Here is a 14,837-nt window from a genome sequence, read left to right as displayed (position 1 = left end):
TATTATTGTTTACATTGATGATATTTTTGTATTTTCTAAAAATGTTGAAACACATTTTAAACACTTAGAATTGTTTCAAAAAATTGTTATTCAGAATGGTTTAGTTATTTCTAAACCAAAGATGTTTATTTTCCAAACAAATGTTAGATTCTTAGGTCATAATATTGAAAAAGGTAAGATTAGCCCTATAAATAGGAGTATTGAATTTGCTTCTAAATTTTCTGATGTGTTAGCTAATAAAACCCAGTTACAAAGATTTTTAGAAAGTTTAAATTATATATCTCCTTTTGTTAAAGATTTGGCGACAGATACTGCTATTCTGTATGATAGATTAAAAAAGGATCCTAAAGCATGGAGTGATTTACATACCAATGCTGTTAGAAATATTAAATTGAAAGTTAAAGAACTGCCTTGTTTAACTCTGGCTAATCCTAATTGGATAAAAACAGTTGAAATAGATGCTTCTGATATTGATTATGGTGGTATTTTAACCCAGTATTCTTCTATTGATAAAAAAGATTTTATTATTCAATTTTATTCTGGTAAATAGAATAATAGCCAAAAGAATTATGCTACTGTGGCAATTTTTTTTTAGCTATTGTTAAATGTGTTTTAAAATTTCAAACTGATTTATATAATCAAAAATTTGTTATCAAAACAGACTACCAAGCTGCTAAATATATGTTTAATAAAGACTGTAAGCATAATGTTTCAAAACAAATGTTTGCAAGGTGGCAAGCATTATTAGCCCCTTTTGATTTTGAAATTGAATACAAAAAGGGAATTGACAACAGTTTGCCTGATTTTCTTACTCGAGAATATTTGAATTAATTATTTGTCATGAACAGGATGCATCCGAATTCGTCCGGGTTCTCAAATAGAGGAAGAGCCCGAGGAGTCCAAAACCAAAACAAATTTCAATCTTTAGGCCAAATTCCAGGCTCTAGCAGATTAATTGGAGGAATTTCTACTCCAAGAGCTTCGTCTTCAACAGCTGGCAATGCCAGTATTCGACCCTCCTTTGAAGATTATCAAAATTATATGAATTTTATCAATGCTAGCAATGCTGGAACTACTAGGGGTAACAATGTTACCATTCAACCCACCTCAGTTGAGGATCCTACAAATGAAGATTTCTTTGCCTCAATTATTGGCAAAAATGATAAAGAAATTTTTTGCACCAATCCTAAAAAGTAATTAATTTTACATGTTGACCCAAAAGATTTTCAATAGAAGACTAATCCATGGGTCGTGATAAAACGTTATTTAAGCAATGCATTATTTCCAATGCAAACTTATAAGACAAGATTACATTATGAAATAATTTTAACTACTACAAGGTCTATGGAGATTACCCACAATAATACTGGTGGGCCCAATAAATCATATTTTACCTATTCTAAGATTATTATCAAAAAATTAATTTTGCCAGAATAATGGGGATTAAGTACCCTGAAAGATTCCCAATACATTCATCCTATTATCAAAACCAATGTAAATTTTAATTATTGGAACTATGTAGAAGCTTTTACCAAAACTCTGTATTATGAGAATGATGACCACAAACATTCTTGGTTCATCAAAATTTGTCCTCAGATTTTCAATGACACCGTAATTCTTACCTGGTTTGTCAAATGGTGGTCTTTTTTCAGACCTTCTAATTCTATTTTACCCACATTCTTTTTAGATCAACACACTTTATGGCTAGAGGCAACCCCAAAGATTTCTGAACTGGAAAGAGAAGACAGACTTTTTCCAGGGACACCATTAATGAATTTCTTTATGGAATTTTCTACTCCCTGGATTTTCAAATGGACTGTTGAAATTACTTCCGATTCAGAAAGTATGCCCTGCATTTGTAAATTATTTCATACCAAATTTTAGTCCAAATTAGTACAAAAAGACCAAAATGAAAAACTTTATGGACAAGATCTAATAAATGAATTTGGTGAAGCCATAATTAAATATGGAAGATTTGATAAAATTAAGATTTCAGAAGAAGAAAGTCATTTTGCCAAAGTGACTAAAACATTACAGATTAAGAAAGGGGGATGTGCATCACTATCTCAAATTTGGACTGTTAGGACCAAAATAATCAAGTGTCATGCGGAAGATAACAATCCAAACTTTGAAAGACCATGCGTAAAAAGACAAATGAGAAATATTCCAAAAGAGACCCAATAATTTAACGTGGTTCAGTCTATCGACCTAATCCACGAGAAGAGATAAGCAATACACTATATAAAAAAGAGTACAAAATATCGACAGAAATAATCACACACAATTCGCTCCAAATAAAAAGAGGTTAACACCAGTGTTATCATAATACTTGTGCCTCAAATTCTCTCCCTAAATAAAACTCTCAAAACCTTTAGGACTACATTGTAGATGCTACCAAGTTAGAAGGAATAAACCTCTATTTATAAAGTCATAACTTTTTTCTACAAGAAAAAAACTAGCTAAATATGAATACTTTTTATTTTCCTCTTAGGAAAAAAAATCCCAATTATGGTAAAATAATCAGGGCAAACACCCAACAATTCTCTCCCTTGGTCTGAATTTTTGTCAAAATAAATTTGCTCCATCTTCTTCACATAATATTCAACTAGTTGAATCTTCATCTTCAAAATCCCATCCATTATGTCGACATAGAGAATCTCTGATAAAACTTCTCAATCAAAAATCTTCATTATTGTTAAATAGGTTGCGGCTAGAATTGTATCCTCTAAAATTAATAATTGTTTATGACCTCGCCCTTATACCACTTGTTATGACCAAAATAATTAAGTGTCATGCAAAAGATAGCAACCCAAACCTTGAAAGACCGCGAGTAAGAAGAAAAATGAGAAATATATCAAAAAAGACACAATAATTTAGGTTTAGTCTATCGACCTACTCCATAAGAAGAGATGAGCAATCCACTATATAAAAAAGTTTGAGGGAAATAACCTCATACAATTCATTCGGAATAAAAAGAGATTCACACAAGTATTAACATAATATTTGTGTCTAATATGGACTATATGAATTACTCATAGTCACAACCCAACCCACCAGACCGTTTGAGACCCTACTCTAACACCTAGATAGGAGAACCCTTACAAAATATCATGTTGAAGTTTAACAATTACAAAAATAGCAACCTGAAAAGTCAAGACTACACCATAATTAAGTATTAAACTCTAAGGTTTATTATAAGAAAAATTCTAACACCCTCAATGATACTAATCTAAATAAGTACAAGAGCTTCTAAAGATACAAAATATAAATAAAAATAAGACACAACTCTCACAATAAGGAATGAAAAGCAAAAGTTGTTGGAGATTCATTATCGTCTTCGCCTATGAAACATCACTGACCCTACAACCAAACTATACCAAGTGGCATAGCAAAAATAGTATCATTACAAACAATAAGTATTGGTAGGCATCATCGTTCAACTCGATACCCACCGTATAATATAAAGAAATCAAAAGGAAGAAGCATGCTCCTAAGGAAATACACTCGGTTACCTTTATGCACAAACTCTTGTCATTCCTATTAACCTCATTAGAGTCGTTCAAGCCTAACTCTCATTCCGTCTAGTTGGTCCGCTTCCAACTATAATACCAATCAAGACCTAAGCCTTCTATCTCATAGAAGAGTTTCCAAACTACAGGTCACGACTAACTCTATCTAATAAGTCTACTACCTTTAGCTTTCACACTAACACCTGACCCTAGAATAATTAACATCTCACTTGGAAAAGGTAAACATTTAAGGGAACTAAGTTCTTCTCTGGATCGTACTGGCCTGCTGTGGCGAGACCTAGCTCATTGTGGCAGCCTCGCTATAAAGGGATTCCTCCCGCCAGAGCGACTTGGCCGGAGACAGTAACTCTGATTTCTCCCCCAATCTCCCTTTTTCACATGTACCAATAGGAAACCATCGATATCTTACTTTAAGTCACTAATCTTACTAAACCACACATCAACTGCTCTCGACTTATTTACCATGGCCTCATACCTACGATACAGATACATTTAACAATCATAACATAATCTGAACAGGCATATACATAGAAATATATTACCAATTTACCATTTTAAGAGCAATATATAGTTTAATAGTGTAAATCTCAAATACAATAGTCAATATAATAACACTTGGACCTTCGGTCCTTTCATATTAATTATTACACAAGATGGGTATGCTCAATTATAATCTAGTCAGTTTCTCTATCATCACATATATAATCAAGATCAATCCATAGAGTCACATAATGGTTCTCTCATGGAATCCATACCCAAACTGCTAGTGTGTCAGCATGACACCCAATCCAATAATTAGTATGTGTTAGAATATGACATCCGCTCTAATATATGTGTCGGAACGTAACACCCGATTCAATATATGTATTGGAATGTGACACCCGATCTAATATATGTGTCGAAACGCACATCCGATCCAATATCACAATCACAATGTATAATCACAGTATACAAAAAATAGTCCACATATTTACACAATCAAGTAATCAGGCTCATTGCATGTAATTGTTCACAAATAGTCATTTCATTAGTTTTATTCTATCTTTCTCTTCATAAACAATATTTCATCAAGCCTTCTTTATTTAAGCATTACTTTTGGGTAGAGCAAGTTTAAGATTATGGATTTCACAATCTTGGGATTGTAGACCATCATAACAACATATTAATCATCCAACCACAACAATTAAATTTATGGTAAACATCACAACATTACTCAGTCACTATAAAGGGTCTCTCTATGATATAGACTAAACCATAAACTACAACCATAGGTAATCAAATAGGTTCATGGCATGAGATCTATCAACACTAAGTCATTCACATTCACCCTTTTATTTAATGATTCACATTACTCAAGTAATTCACAAGGAATAATCAGCATAAAAACACACAATTATAGATATAATCACATCCCTTTATATATATCAATAACTCATAACCCACAGGTCTCAAGATCTCCTAACAATCCAGCAATAGTCTACATTTAATCCTGCAAGGGTCATTGGCCTTCTAACCAATTTTCACACAGGTTAACATTCAAATATTGGACCTTTATCACTAGTCATATAATAATCATGACCCACAATAAACAATCTCACTCTAAATATCAATTGACAATCATTTAACCATCCAGACTCTGTGTTCGAAGGCTTAGGAATGAAATCTCCCATCAATCTATATTATTTTAAGCGATGAGAATGAATTTATAACTACTTAATTGAGAAAACCTAGCCTACCTGGGAGCCAAGCAATTGTAGAAAGATTATAGCATGATTCTTGACTTTCAGAAGGAGAATCTATGGAGATGGGCCTGAAATCTATGGGTTGTAGCCTTCCTTGCACTAGGAATCTCTTCTTCCCTTGTCTCCAAGCATAAAGAAGCTTCTTGGGGGTTTCTAGGATAATCCTCATCTATTTCGGTACTTAAGAGAAGAATGAGATAATAAAAAATGCCCTTTTTCCATTTTGTCCCGTCAAATCCCGCCAAAACGGCTTAAATTCCACTTTGGCCGCCCAGCATAGACATTGTTCAGTAAAATAGGCATAACATTTTAGTTCAAACTCTGAACTCCGAATGAAGCAAATTTTGTAGCCTTGGAAAAAAGACTCATAGACCTTTAATTTGATAGGTCATGGGCTACCTAATCCATTATAGTTTGAGAGATATGGTAGTTTGAAGTTGACCTTAGTTTGAACTCAAGTCCAAAACTAAATTGAAAAGACACTTTCAACTCAACTTTGAGATAGGAGCATAGTACGACCTTAATTCACAACTAATGCACTCGTATACCAAGGAATTTATCCTAGTCTTATGATGAATGAATTTGTATATCTTTACTGTAGATATTTTTAGTAACGACGGGCTAGGTCATTATAATAGATACCAATTTATCCTTCGTTCATCCCTAAATGACAACACGAAGGAGAGGGCATGAGTCGATCTAAGAGTTTTTCGAAACCAATGAGACATCATTACAATTTAGGGAAAATCACATCTAGACTAACCCATTTTACGTCAACGCTATATCTGGAGTTCTAATAACCCGAATTCTATTTTAAAATTTTCTATGGGATACTATATCCCTCACATATCAGATACCACATCTTCTCAAACTCTACACCTCAAGGCACCAAATACCTCTAAACCACACAATTAATAAAGTTCATTGGAATTTTTTTAACTGAAATCTTGTCAACTCTCATACTAGGGGAACTTTACTCCACTTACATCTTAAAAAATGCTATACTGAGCACATCATCCCCACTCAAAGAGCAGTAACCACAAAGTATCTCACAAATCAAATATAAGAATCAAAATACCCTAAATAAGTATGCAAGGATGCTCATTCAAAATCAATAGTCGAGTATTAGTCACATTCGCCGGCAATGACGTCAGTATCATACTCTCGCCAGAAATGACATCGGCATCACACTCTTCATCTCATCACAATGTCCAGGAACAAAATGCAATTCGACATATTCATACAATAATGAAGAAATAACAAGTTCAAGCAATTCACAATCACAATGGGACTATCAAGGAATATCATAAGATTCACATCAATATCAATATCAAGCATTTTTACATAAGGGTCCTCTCATGGGACCTACAAGCACTTAGTATGTGTTGGAATGTGACACCTAGTCTAAGATTTGTGTCAGAACGTGACACCCGATCCAAATATGTGTCGGAACGTGATACCCGATCCAAACATATAAGTCAGTTCCAAATCATAATAAATAATCAACTATCATATCATCCAAGAGCAGAATCATCACATGTCATGGCCAGTAAATAATCATTTCAGATAGTTTATAGTATGCTTCCCTATTCATATACACATATGCATACAGTGGAGTAATTTAGCAAGTACATGAATCACTACGGGAAACAAACCATCACCTTAATCCGACAACATTACCCATATCAAATTAATAACATTTATGCCCATTACCAAATAGGTTCTATAAATACTAGACAGCCATGACCAGTCACATACTTAAGAGTTTTCCTCATTATCTTAGCATAAAAAAACATGCACACTACAGGGATTTGTTCATCACCCACCTTAAACCAATAACATCATGATAACTAGAAATACCGTTTTAGAAACAACTAAAATATTGAATTCCCATAAACTCAATCCAATAGTCAAAACAATTATGACAAATAGACACATAATTTAGCAATAATTAAACCATTGAGTCCCCATAAACTCAATCTAATAGTTAAAACAGTCATGATCACTAGTACAATATATCTTGAACTCAATACATGAAATTGTATTAATGCCTTTAACATAGTTTCAAGACCAAATCAAGCAATGCATAGTCAAAAACTCAGTATCACATTATTGAAAATCTGTTATGAGATACGTTTAGAAAATCTTTCATAACTACAAATCCGCTATTATACAATAATAGTCCCTTTTTTTCTTCTCACATGGTTCTCAACCATTCCCGATTGTCCTGAAATCAGAATTTCTCCACAGTCATAAATTATTCTTTTCCCTTACCATTTTCATGATTGGTAAGTCCATACACAGTTAAGAGTTGTATTCTCTCACATGAGTATATCATTTAACACGTCAAAAATTTGTTCATTAATAACCTAATGGTTTATCATTACACCATTGCACATAACCAAGTTATGACTCTCTTTTTGACCATAAGTTTACATAAACCTAAGCAATCATATCTCACATAATTTCAATCATTCAGGCAAGTACACTTCATACACTGGCAGATATTTCAGGCAACACTATGCACATAATCACATCATATTATTCGTGTAATTACATTTTACACTCTAACGGTTATACATGCAACAGTATGTATATAATCATAATTTCAAGCTACATCACACAAGCAAGTCAAAGTTATTAACTTAATTCACTTCATTGATGACCTTAGTTAATCATCCATGCATTTACTCAACCTCTAAGGCCAGATACCAATTGGAACCTTCTCGATTCCAATTTTTCTTGCTTGTGTCCCTTTAGCCGCGACAACGGCATCAAGTCTACTTTGTTAAAATACTAATTGGAATCTGGATATACCAATTGAACTCAACCCATACCACAAGAGACAAACCATACGAAAGAAGAGAATAAATGGAATGACTTCCTAGAATGCTTCATAGCTTCCTAAAGATTAGATGCGGATGTCAACACACTAATCTGCAGAAGTCTATTCCACACTTGCTCTTGTATTGGAATACCGGTAACCTGGGCTCTAATACCAACTTATCACGATCCAATCCAGGCCTTGCATGCACCTACTCTAACACCTAGATAGGAGAACCCTTACAAAATATTATGTGGAAGTTTAATAATTACCAAAATAGCAGCCTAAAAAGTCAAGACTACACCATAATTAAGTATTAAACTCTAAATTTTATTACAAAACAAATTCTAATACCCCAAGGATACTAGTCTAAATAAGTACAAGATCTTTTAAAGATACAGAGTATAAATAAAAACAAAACACAGCTCCCATCATAAGAAATGAAGAGTAGAAGCTGTTGGAGACTCATCTTCGTCTTCACCTATGAAACATCACTGACCCTGCAACTATATTATACCAAGTGGTATAGTAAGAGTAGTATCAGTACAAATAACACGTACTGGTAGGCTTCATCGATAAACTCAATACCTACCGCATAATATAAAGAAATCAATAAGAAAAAATATGCTCCTAAGGAAATACACTCGGCAACCTTTATGCACAAACTCTTGTAATTTCCATTAATCTCATTAAAGTCGTTCAAGCCCAAATCTCATCCCGCATCTATCGACACACGGGTCTAAATACGACAATAGAACCTCCAATTACGCCCAAATATCATTACACAACTTTCTTAACCAGGTCACTTTTTGTTAGACTACCAACAACCCTCAAATTCCTACCCGTGAGCCTAATCATGCAACCTCTCATTAAATTCCTTTTTATACTATGCAATGTGTAAAGATTTAACTACTTAGATAAGAGAAAACCTAGCTTACCTGGGTGACAAGCAATTGTAGGAGGATTACAGCACAATCCTTTACTTTTGGAAGGAGAATCTATGGAGACAAGCTTGAAATCCATGGGTTGTAGCCTTCCTTGCGCTAGAAATCTCTTCTTTCCTTCTCCCCAAGCCTAGAGCAACTTCTTGGGGGTTTCTAGTATAACCCTCATCTATTTTGGCACTTAGGGTAAGAATGAGATAACAAAAAGACACATCTTTTCCATTCTGTCCCGTCAAATCCTGCCACAACGGCTTAAATCCCGCTCTGGCTGCCCAACACAGATAGTGCTCAGTAAAATGGGCATAACGTTTTAGTCCGAACTCCGAATGAGGCAAATTCAGTGGCGTTGGAAAGAAGAATCATAGACCTTTAATTAGATAGGTCATGGGATATCTAATTCATTATAATCTGAGAGATATGGTCATTTGAAGTTGATCCTAGTTTAAAAAAGACACTTTTAACTCAACTTTGAGATAGAAGTATAGTACGAACTTAATTCAAAACTAATGCACTTGCATACCAAGGAATTTATCCTAGTCTTATGATGAATGAGATTTGTATACCTTTACCGCAGATATTTTTAGTAACAACGGGCTAGATCGTTACACTCCTACATCCTTTGAATCCTTAATCTTTTTATGCAAATTATGTATAGCAAAATCAAATGAAACCAAGATGTATTTTTCGTGTGGAGAAAGTCAAACACACTTAGTGAAAATTAATTTGAAATATAACCTGTATAGATGGCAATCTCAAAATTTTAAACGAGATAAAAATCAAAATTTTGACAATACCAAGAGTCAAATCTAGTTTGTTCACTTATTCTTGTTTAGTATTTTAGAGATACATTATATTTTGACATGAAGAGTAATGTGCTTAGTCTCGACACCACGTCCTAATGAGAAGGAGGAATTGATGACTTTATGATTGTAAACGACTGAAACCTTGTATTCACCTAAGAAACCTCGGAAACTGTAGGAACCAAACTCATTTGTTTTGCCACGTTTAGTCCCAGTTTTCCATTCTTTAAGTAAAAGATGGTCAATAAGATCCCCTGTTGGTAGGTTTTGGAATTTCTCGTCCGTAAGGCACATTTGATAGCAACCTCCTACGCTACGAGCTGACCAAAGCATGATCCCATTTACACTTGGGTGTGAGAATGCTTCTCTTAAAATTTGTTCCAAGTATACAGCCTGTTCTTCCTGTTCATACATATCTTTAACATCAACTTCTGTCAGCCAAATAGGAAGCTTTAATGTTGCCAGTTTATCAAGAACACCTCTCATGAAAGCAGGGTTCACCACATCAAAATGACTTTGTAGTCCAATGCCTGCCACTTTAACCCCGCCCATCTTGAGTTCCTTGAACTTTTCGATGTACCTGTCAACGTTGGCTGCCGTGTCACAACGTTCAATAATGTTGAATTCATTGAGAAACAGGGTCACTAGTGGGTCTGCGCGGTGCACTTTCTTGAACATATCCAAGGTAGCGTTTGGACCGAGTTTATTATCATAAAAATCGAAATGGAGGAGTTCATTGTTTACATCCCAGTGAAAAAACTCATTTCTGTATTTACTCATTACACTTTTAATTCTTCCACTCATCGCTTTTTTCAGCTGAGGAGCTGTCATGTTTTCGACCCAATCTTGTATCATCGAAGGGTTTCCCCAGAACATGGTGTGTCCCCTAACTAAAAGTTTATTCTTTCGGACAAATTCCATCATTTGATCCACTACGGTATAGTTGAATTGCCCAGGTAGTGGCTCTGTCTTGTACCACTTAAGTTCATTTTCAAAAACTGTAGCTTTGAATCGCTTGAGGAACCATTCCTGAAATAACATTATTCTCTTTAATGTAACCACATCATAGTTTTAACTATCCACTTGTCTTTAAGAAATGAAAGGTAAAAAACAGACCTGATAAGGCAAATTTCCCAGAATGGTTCTTGATATCATAGTTCCAAATGGAAAATCCGTTGAGATTTGGGCTACATTGACTGATGCACCAGGCAAACTGAATCCATTTTCATCTACAACATGGATCGTAACAGCGCGTTTTCTTTCCTGAAATATAACTAAATTTTATGTTATAACTGAAATTTACATAGCTGTGAACTTAATTGAGTAAAATTTCCATTTTATGTTCTTGCCGTGTTTATCCCTTCAAGTTGATTTAATCTCCATTGCTCCTCTGTAAATGGCTGCAAGGAATAGCCCATAATCTCTATATCCACATTTCTTGGTGCTACATCTGGATTCTGCCAAAAAATGATTTTTTTTCTTTCAAGAAAACAAACATGTAAGACAAGGGAAATAACACTTTAAGAGGTGTATGCTTAAATACCGTTAAATGTATCTGGGAAGAATTGAAAGGTGAATTCCAAAGGAAACCACCTTTGAGAAAAGACCAACATCCTTTCTTGGCTACAACAGTTCCTATACATTTTGGAAATGAATCATCTAGCTTCAATTTAGCTGTTACTAAAGCAGAATCTACATTTTTCACTCTCACCCAGCCTGTGCAAATACCAATTTTGTTAAAAATTACTTAGTAGTGAATGTTCACGGTAAAACATGAAAAAAAATGAGAGGAGTAAACACTTGAATTATTTAAAGTTCAAGAGAAATATTTGAAACTTTTTTTCATGTTTACTCTTTCCATTAATGAAGTTTTGTAATTTCCTAGGAGTAAACTCCACTATTTACAAACTTATACTCTAATAAAGTACTAATTTTATTTATGATTTCACATTTAATCATTTTATGATACTGATTAAACAAAAGGTTAATAGAGAAAAATATGATTCAAATTTTGTCATTGAATGTTTTTCTTAATATATGTGTATTACCTTAGAAATTCAACTAATATGGAACAGAGGGAGTACCAAACAAGGAAGAATGACTCTTTTTGGGATGGAAGAATGACTCCTTTTGGTCATCAAACAACTACGGGAAACAAAGGTATTTTAGAGATTTCAAATGATCAAGAGCTAGTTCTAAGTGCTAAATCTGTAGAGATATTACAACAGCAAAAAATTGTGATTGTTATAGGCGTTTGCAATAACTAGCAAGCTGCTACTAATGAGGTGCAATCAAGAGAATTTGGACTGAATTTGATGTCTAATGCAACTTAAAATGTAGGGGAAACACCAAGAATTGGGGTAGATGCGTCTCAAGTTGATTCAGGACAAAAATTAATTGATTCAAATAATGTTGAAGATGCTGGAAATTCTGGGCAGCATGCTTTGCAAGTTGAAATCGAGAATGCAACTAAAAATTTGGACTTTGATTGCGCACAAAAATTCAACTACTAGTCGGACCCTTTCCTCGACTAGTCAAAACAATTCTCCAAGTAGTGAAAAGGGTGCAATTGAGAATTTTCACGACAATAAGAAGAGGCAAGATATTAGTAATGCTTCAAGAGACCTATTGTGTTCGAATAGCTTTGATGCTTTATTGAAGGGTATGGGAAAAGATGGTAATATTATGGCTTCAACATTACATATTTCTAATCCATAAGTAGCTAAGATTATTCAAAAAAATCAGAATGCCATGCTACTCAAATCCAATCCAGTGATCAAGCCATACATGGTCACATCAAACACCTCGGCTCATGAGGTCCCTTCCCAATCTTTGGAGTCGCTTGGTGAATCTGGAGAGCTATTAATGTCAACATAGAATGACAATGATTTGGTGAAAGAAGAGCAGGTTTCACCACCTGCTTTGAATAGAAAATTAAGTCCAGAAGCTCCCGTATTTGTGCCTAAAAGTGTGATTGCAAAGAAGAATGAGTCAAGGGCCTTAGCGTCAAGATTTAGTTCTACTATTTGATAGAGTGGCTAGGAAGGGGATATAACACCTCGGCAACAAAGAAGTGGAAGCAACAAAAGCAAAAAGAAGACACATGGAAGGCAACATAGTTGGGACGGTAAAGTGACTGAGGAGTTTGTTCCAAGGCACCTACCGATGCGTCTAGCAAAGCAGAATCATATGATACTATCAATAGGTTCATCAAGATCCAATAAATCCATAAAGAACCGATAAATTATCAAGTGTTGTTGGACAGGTTTGAAGAAGAAGACAAGAGGAAAATACTCCAAATTACTTTAGATGGACAATGAGTCTTATTTAATTCATGCATTTGTTCAAGAAAGTTTGAGGTCGATAACTCAACCTTCTTCTTGTTTGTTATACTTTTACATTATTTAAGCATCCTCATTTGTAATATCATCATAGAGTATATTACAAACTCTGCGGTGATCACAAAATACCTGGTTCTGTCTAGCTCTTATTTTCTTCATGCTTGTTAGTTAGTAGAGGTTAGTTACCTCATAGGATTGGTAAGATAAGGCCTATCCTCCTTGCTTGTACTTATATCTATTGATACTTTTTATTTTTAATAAAAGACTGCTAGACACTCTATCTAGTGGTAAATTTGCTCCAAAAAAAAAGTAGACAAATAAAATTAAACGAGGAAGTAAATTGTTACTAAATAAGGAAGAATGACTCTTTTTGGATGAACTAAATAGAAAAATATGACATAAATTGAGATGCAGGGAGTAATATGTTTAGCCACGAAAATATAATAAGATGACGACAAACATGAAATACAAGAAATCGTATAGTATAAGGAGCTTACATTATACAAAAAAAATAGTTTTGATGTGATTGTATAAACAAGATATGAATACTAATGTACTACAATTAGTTTTTTTTAATATTAGTTGTGCATTGATAATAATACTAATAATAATAAGAAGAAGAAACTTAACCGGAGAAGGAATAAATTGAACCCAGAGAAAGTTTTTCCAAGGGAAAAGTAGGTGAATAAACCTTGTCCCTGTTGATATCATCGATCAGTTTATATATAGGAACTTTGTTCATTAGTATTCCTCCATTGTAAAGTGGCACCTCCGGTTCCGCTCGACACTGTCAACAAACCAAGCTTGGCATGATTAAAGTCTTTGCATCAATTTTAATGTTGTCATGTAACAATAATAATTATTATTATTTGCAGTATAGCTTCTTAGAAATATATATAAATTGAGATAAATTTTAATGAAGAAACATGATCACTTATGATTCATATAGTCAATTCCAACTTATTTGGCATTCAAGTGCAGTTATCGAAGTACAAATTAGAATTTGTTTTAGTACCTCTGTCCAAGCCGAATGATCATAAACTGGTCCGACTGAAATAAAAAAAAATATGGATTGACAATTAATAAATTAAAGACAAATCCAAGATGCTTAAGCAGTAATATAAAGTATTATTGTGTTAATTTTTTTCTATCTAATAGTGGGATCAAACTTAATATAACTATTTCATTTCAATTATATATAAAAAAATAAGAAAAAACAAAGAGAAACAAAAGCAAAAAACCATGGTGTTTAGCGTGGGAAGAAGTAGCAAAGTAAAGTAAAGGAAAAAAGGTCCATAATAGTGGACTCCGTTCCCATATTAACATCAACATATTGTTTCACTGTTTGTTCAACAATTCCTATATAATTAAGCTATAAATACCTTTTTTATTTTCTTGTTAAATATGCAACGTAAACTAAAAGTAATTAATGCATTAATTGAACCAAGATAGTTTTTGTTTTTCCTGTTCTGATACATGCTTCTTTAATTAGCATCATTATTTTAAGCAGAGAACAAAAATTTTATTCTCTCACTTGTATTCATGTCCCATTAATTAATAGCTTGATAGTAAATGATGTTAGGGAGGAAGCACCAAACGAGGTTATATACGCATTATGTTATGTCTTGTTTCCTTCATTAAATAGTGCAGGAACTT

The 14,837-nt window shown here is 33.7% G+C and overlaps 1 protein-coding gene across 1 annotated transcript; it reads right to left on the bottom strand.

Annotated features, from left to right (window-relative positions):
* Positions 1-9,888: 9,888 nt before the first annotated feature.
* LOC129875630 (endo-1,4-beta-xylanase 5-like) lies at positions 9,889-14,513 on the bottom strand. The gene is made up of 7 exons (XM_055950920.1): positions 14,423-14,513; positions 14,197-14,231; positions 13,812-13,968; positions 11,384-11,556; positions 11,190-11,297; positions 10,957-11,103; positions 9,889-10,869 (listed from the first exon to the last, which is right to left on the bottom strand). The coding sequence occupies exons 1-7, from the start codon at positions 14,511-14,513 to the stop codon at positions 9,889-9,891; spliced, it is 1,692 nt and encodes a 563-aa protein (XP_055806895.1).
* Between the last annotated feature and the right edge of the window lie 324 nt (positions 14,514-14,837).

Source organism: Solanum dulcamara, chromosome 12 (assembly GCF_947179165.1).
Source record: "Solanum dulcamara chromosome 12, daSolDulc1.2, whole genome shotgun sequence".
Classification (NCBI taxonomy): domain Eukaryota; kingdom Viridiplantae; phylum Streptophyta; class Magnoliopsida; order Solanales; family Solanaceae; genus Solanum; species Solanum dulcamara.
The sequence above is the reverse complement of the archived record's forward strand: the minus strand, read 5'-3'. Positions and strand labels throughout refer to the sequence as shown.

Excerpts from the sequence above, each read along its gene's own strand:
- LOC129875630 (XM_055950920.1), bottom strand. The coding sequence starts at position 14,513 with ATGTTGATGTTAATATGGGAACGGAGTCCACTATTATGGACCTTTTTT. Across the intron at positions 14,232-14,422 it reads TTCCCACGCTAAACACCATG|TCGGACCAGTTTATGATCAT; the intron begins GTTTTTTGCTTT and ends TTTTTATTTCAG. Across the intron at positions 11,298-11,383 it reads CTTCCCAGATACATTTAACG|AATCCAGATGTAGCACCAAG; the intron begins GTATTTAAGCAT and ends ATTTTTTGGCAG.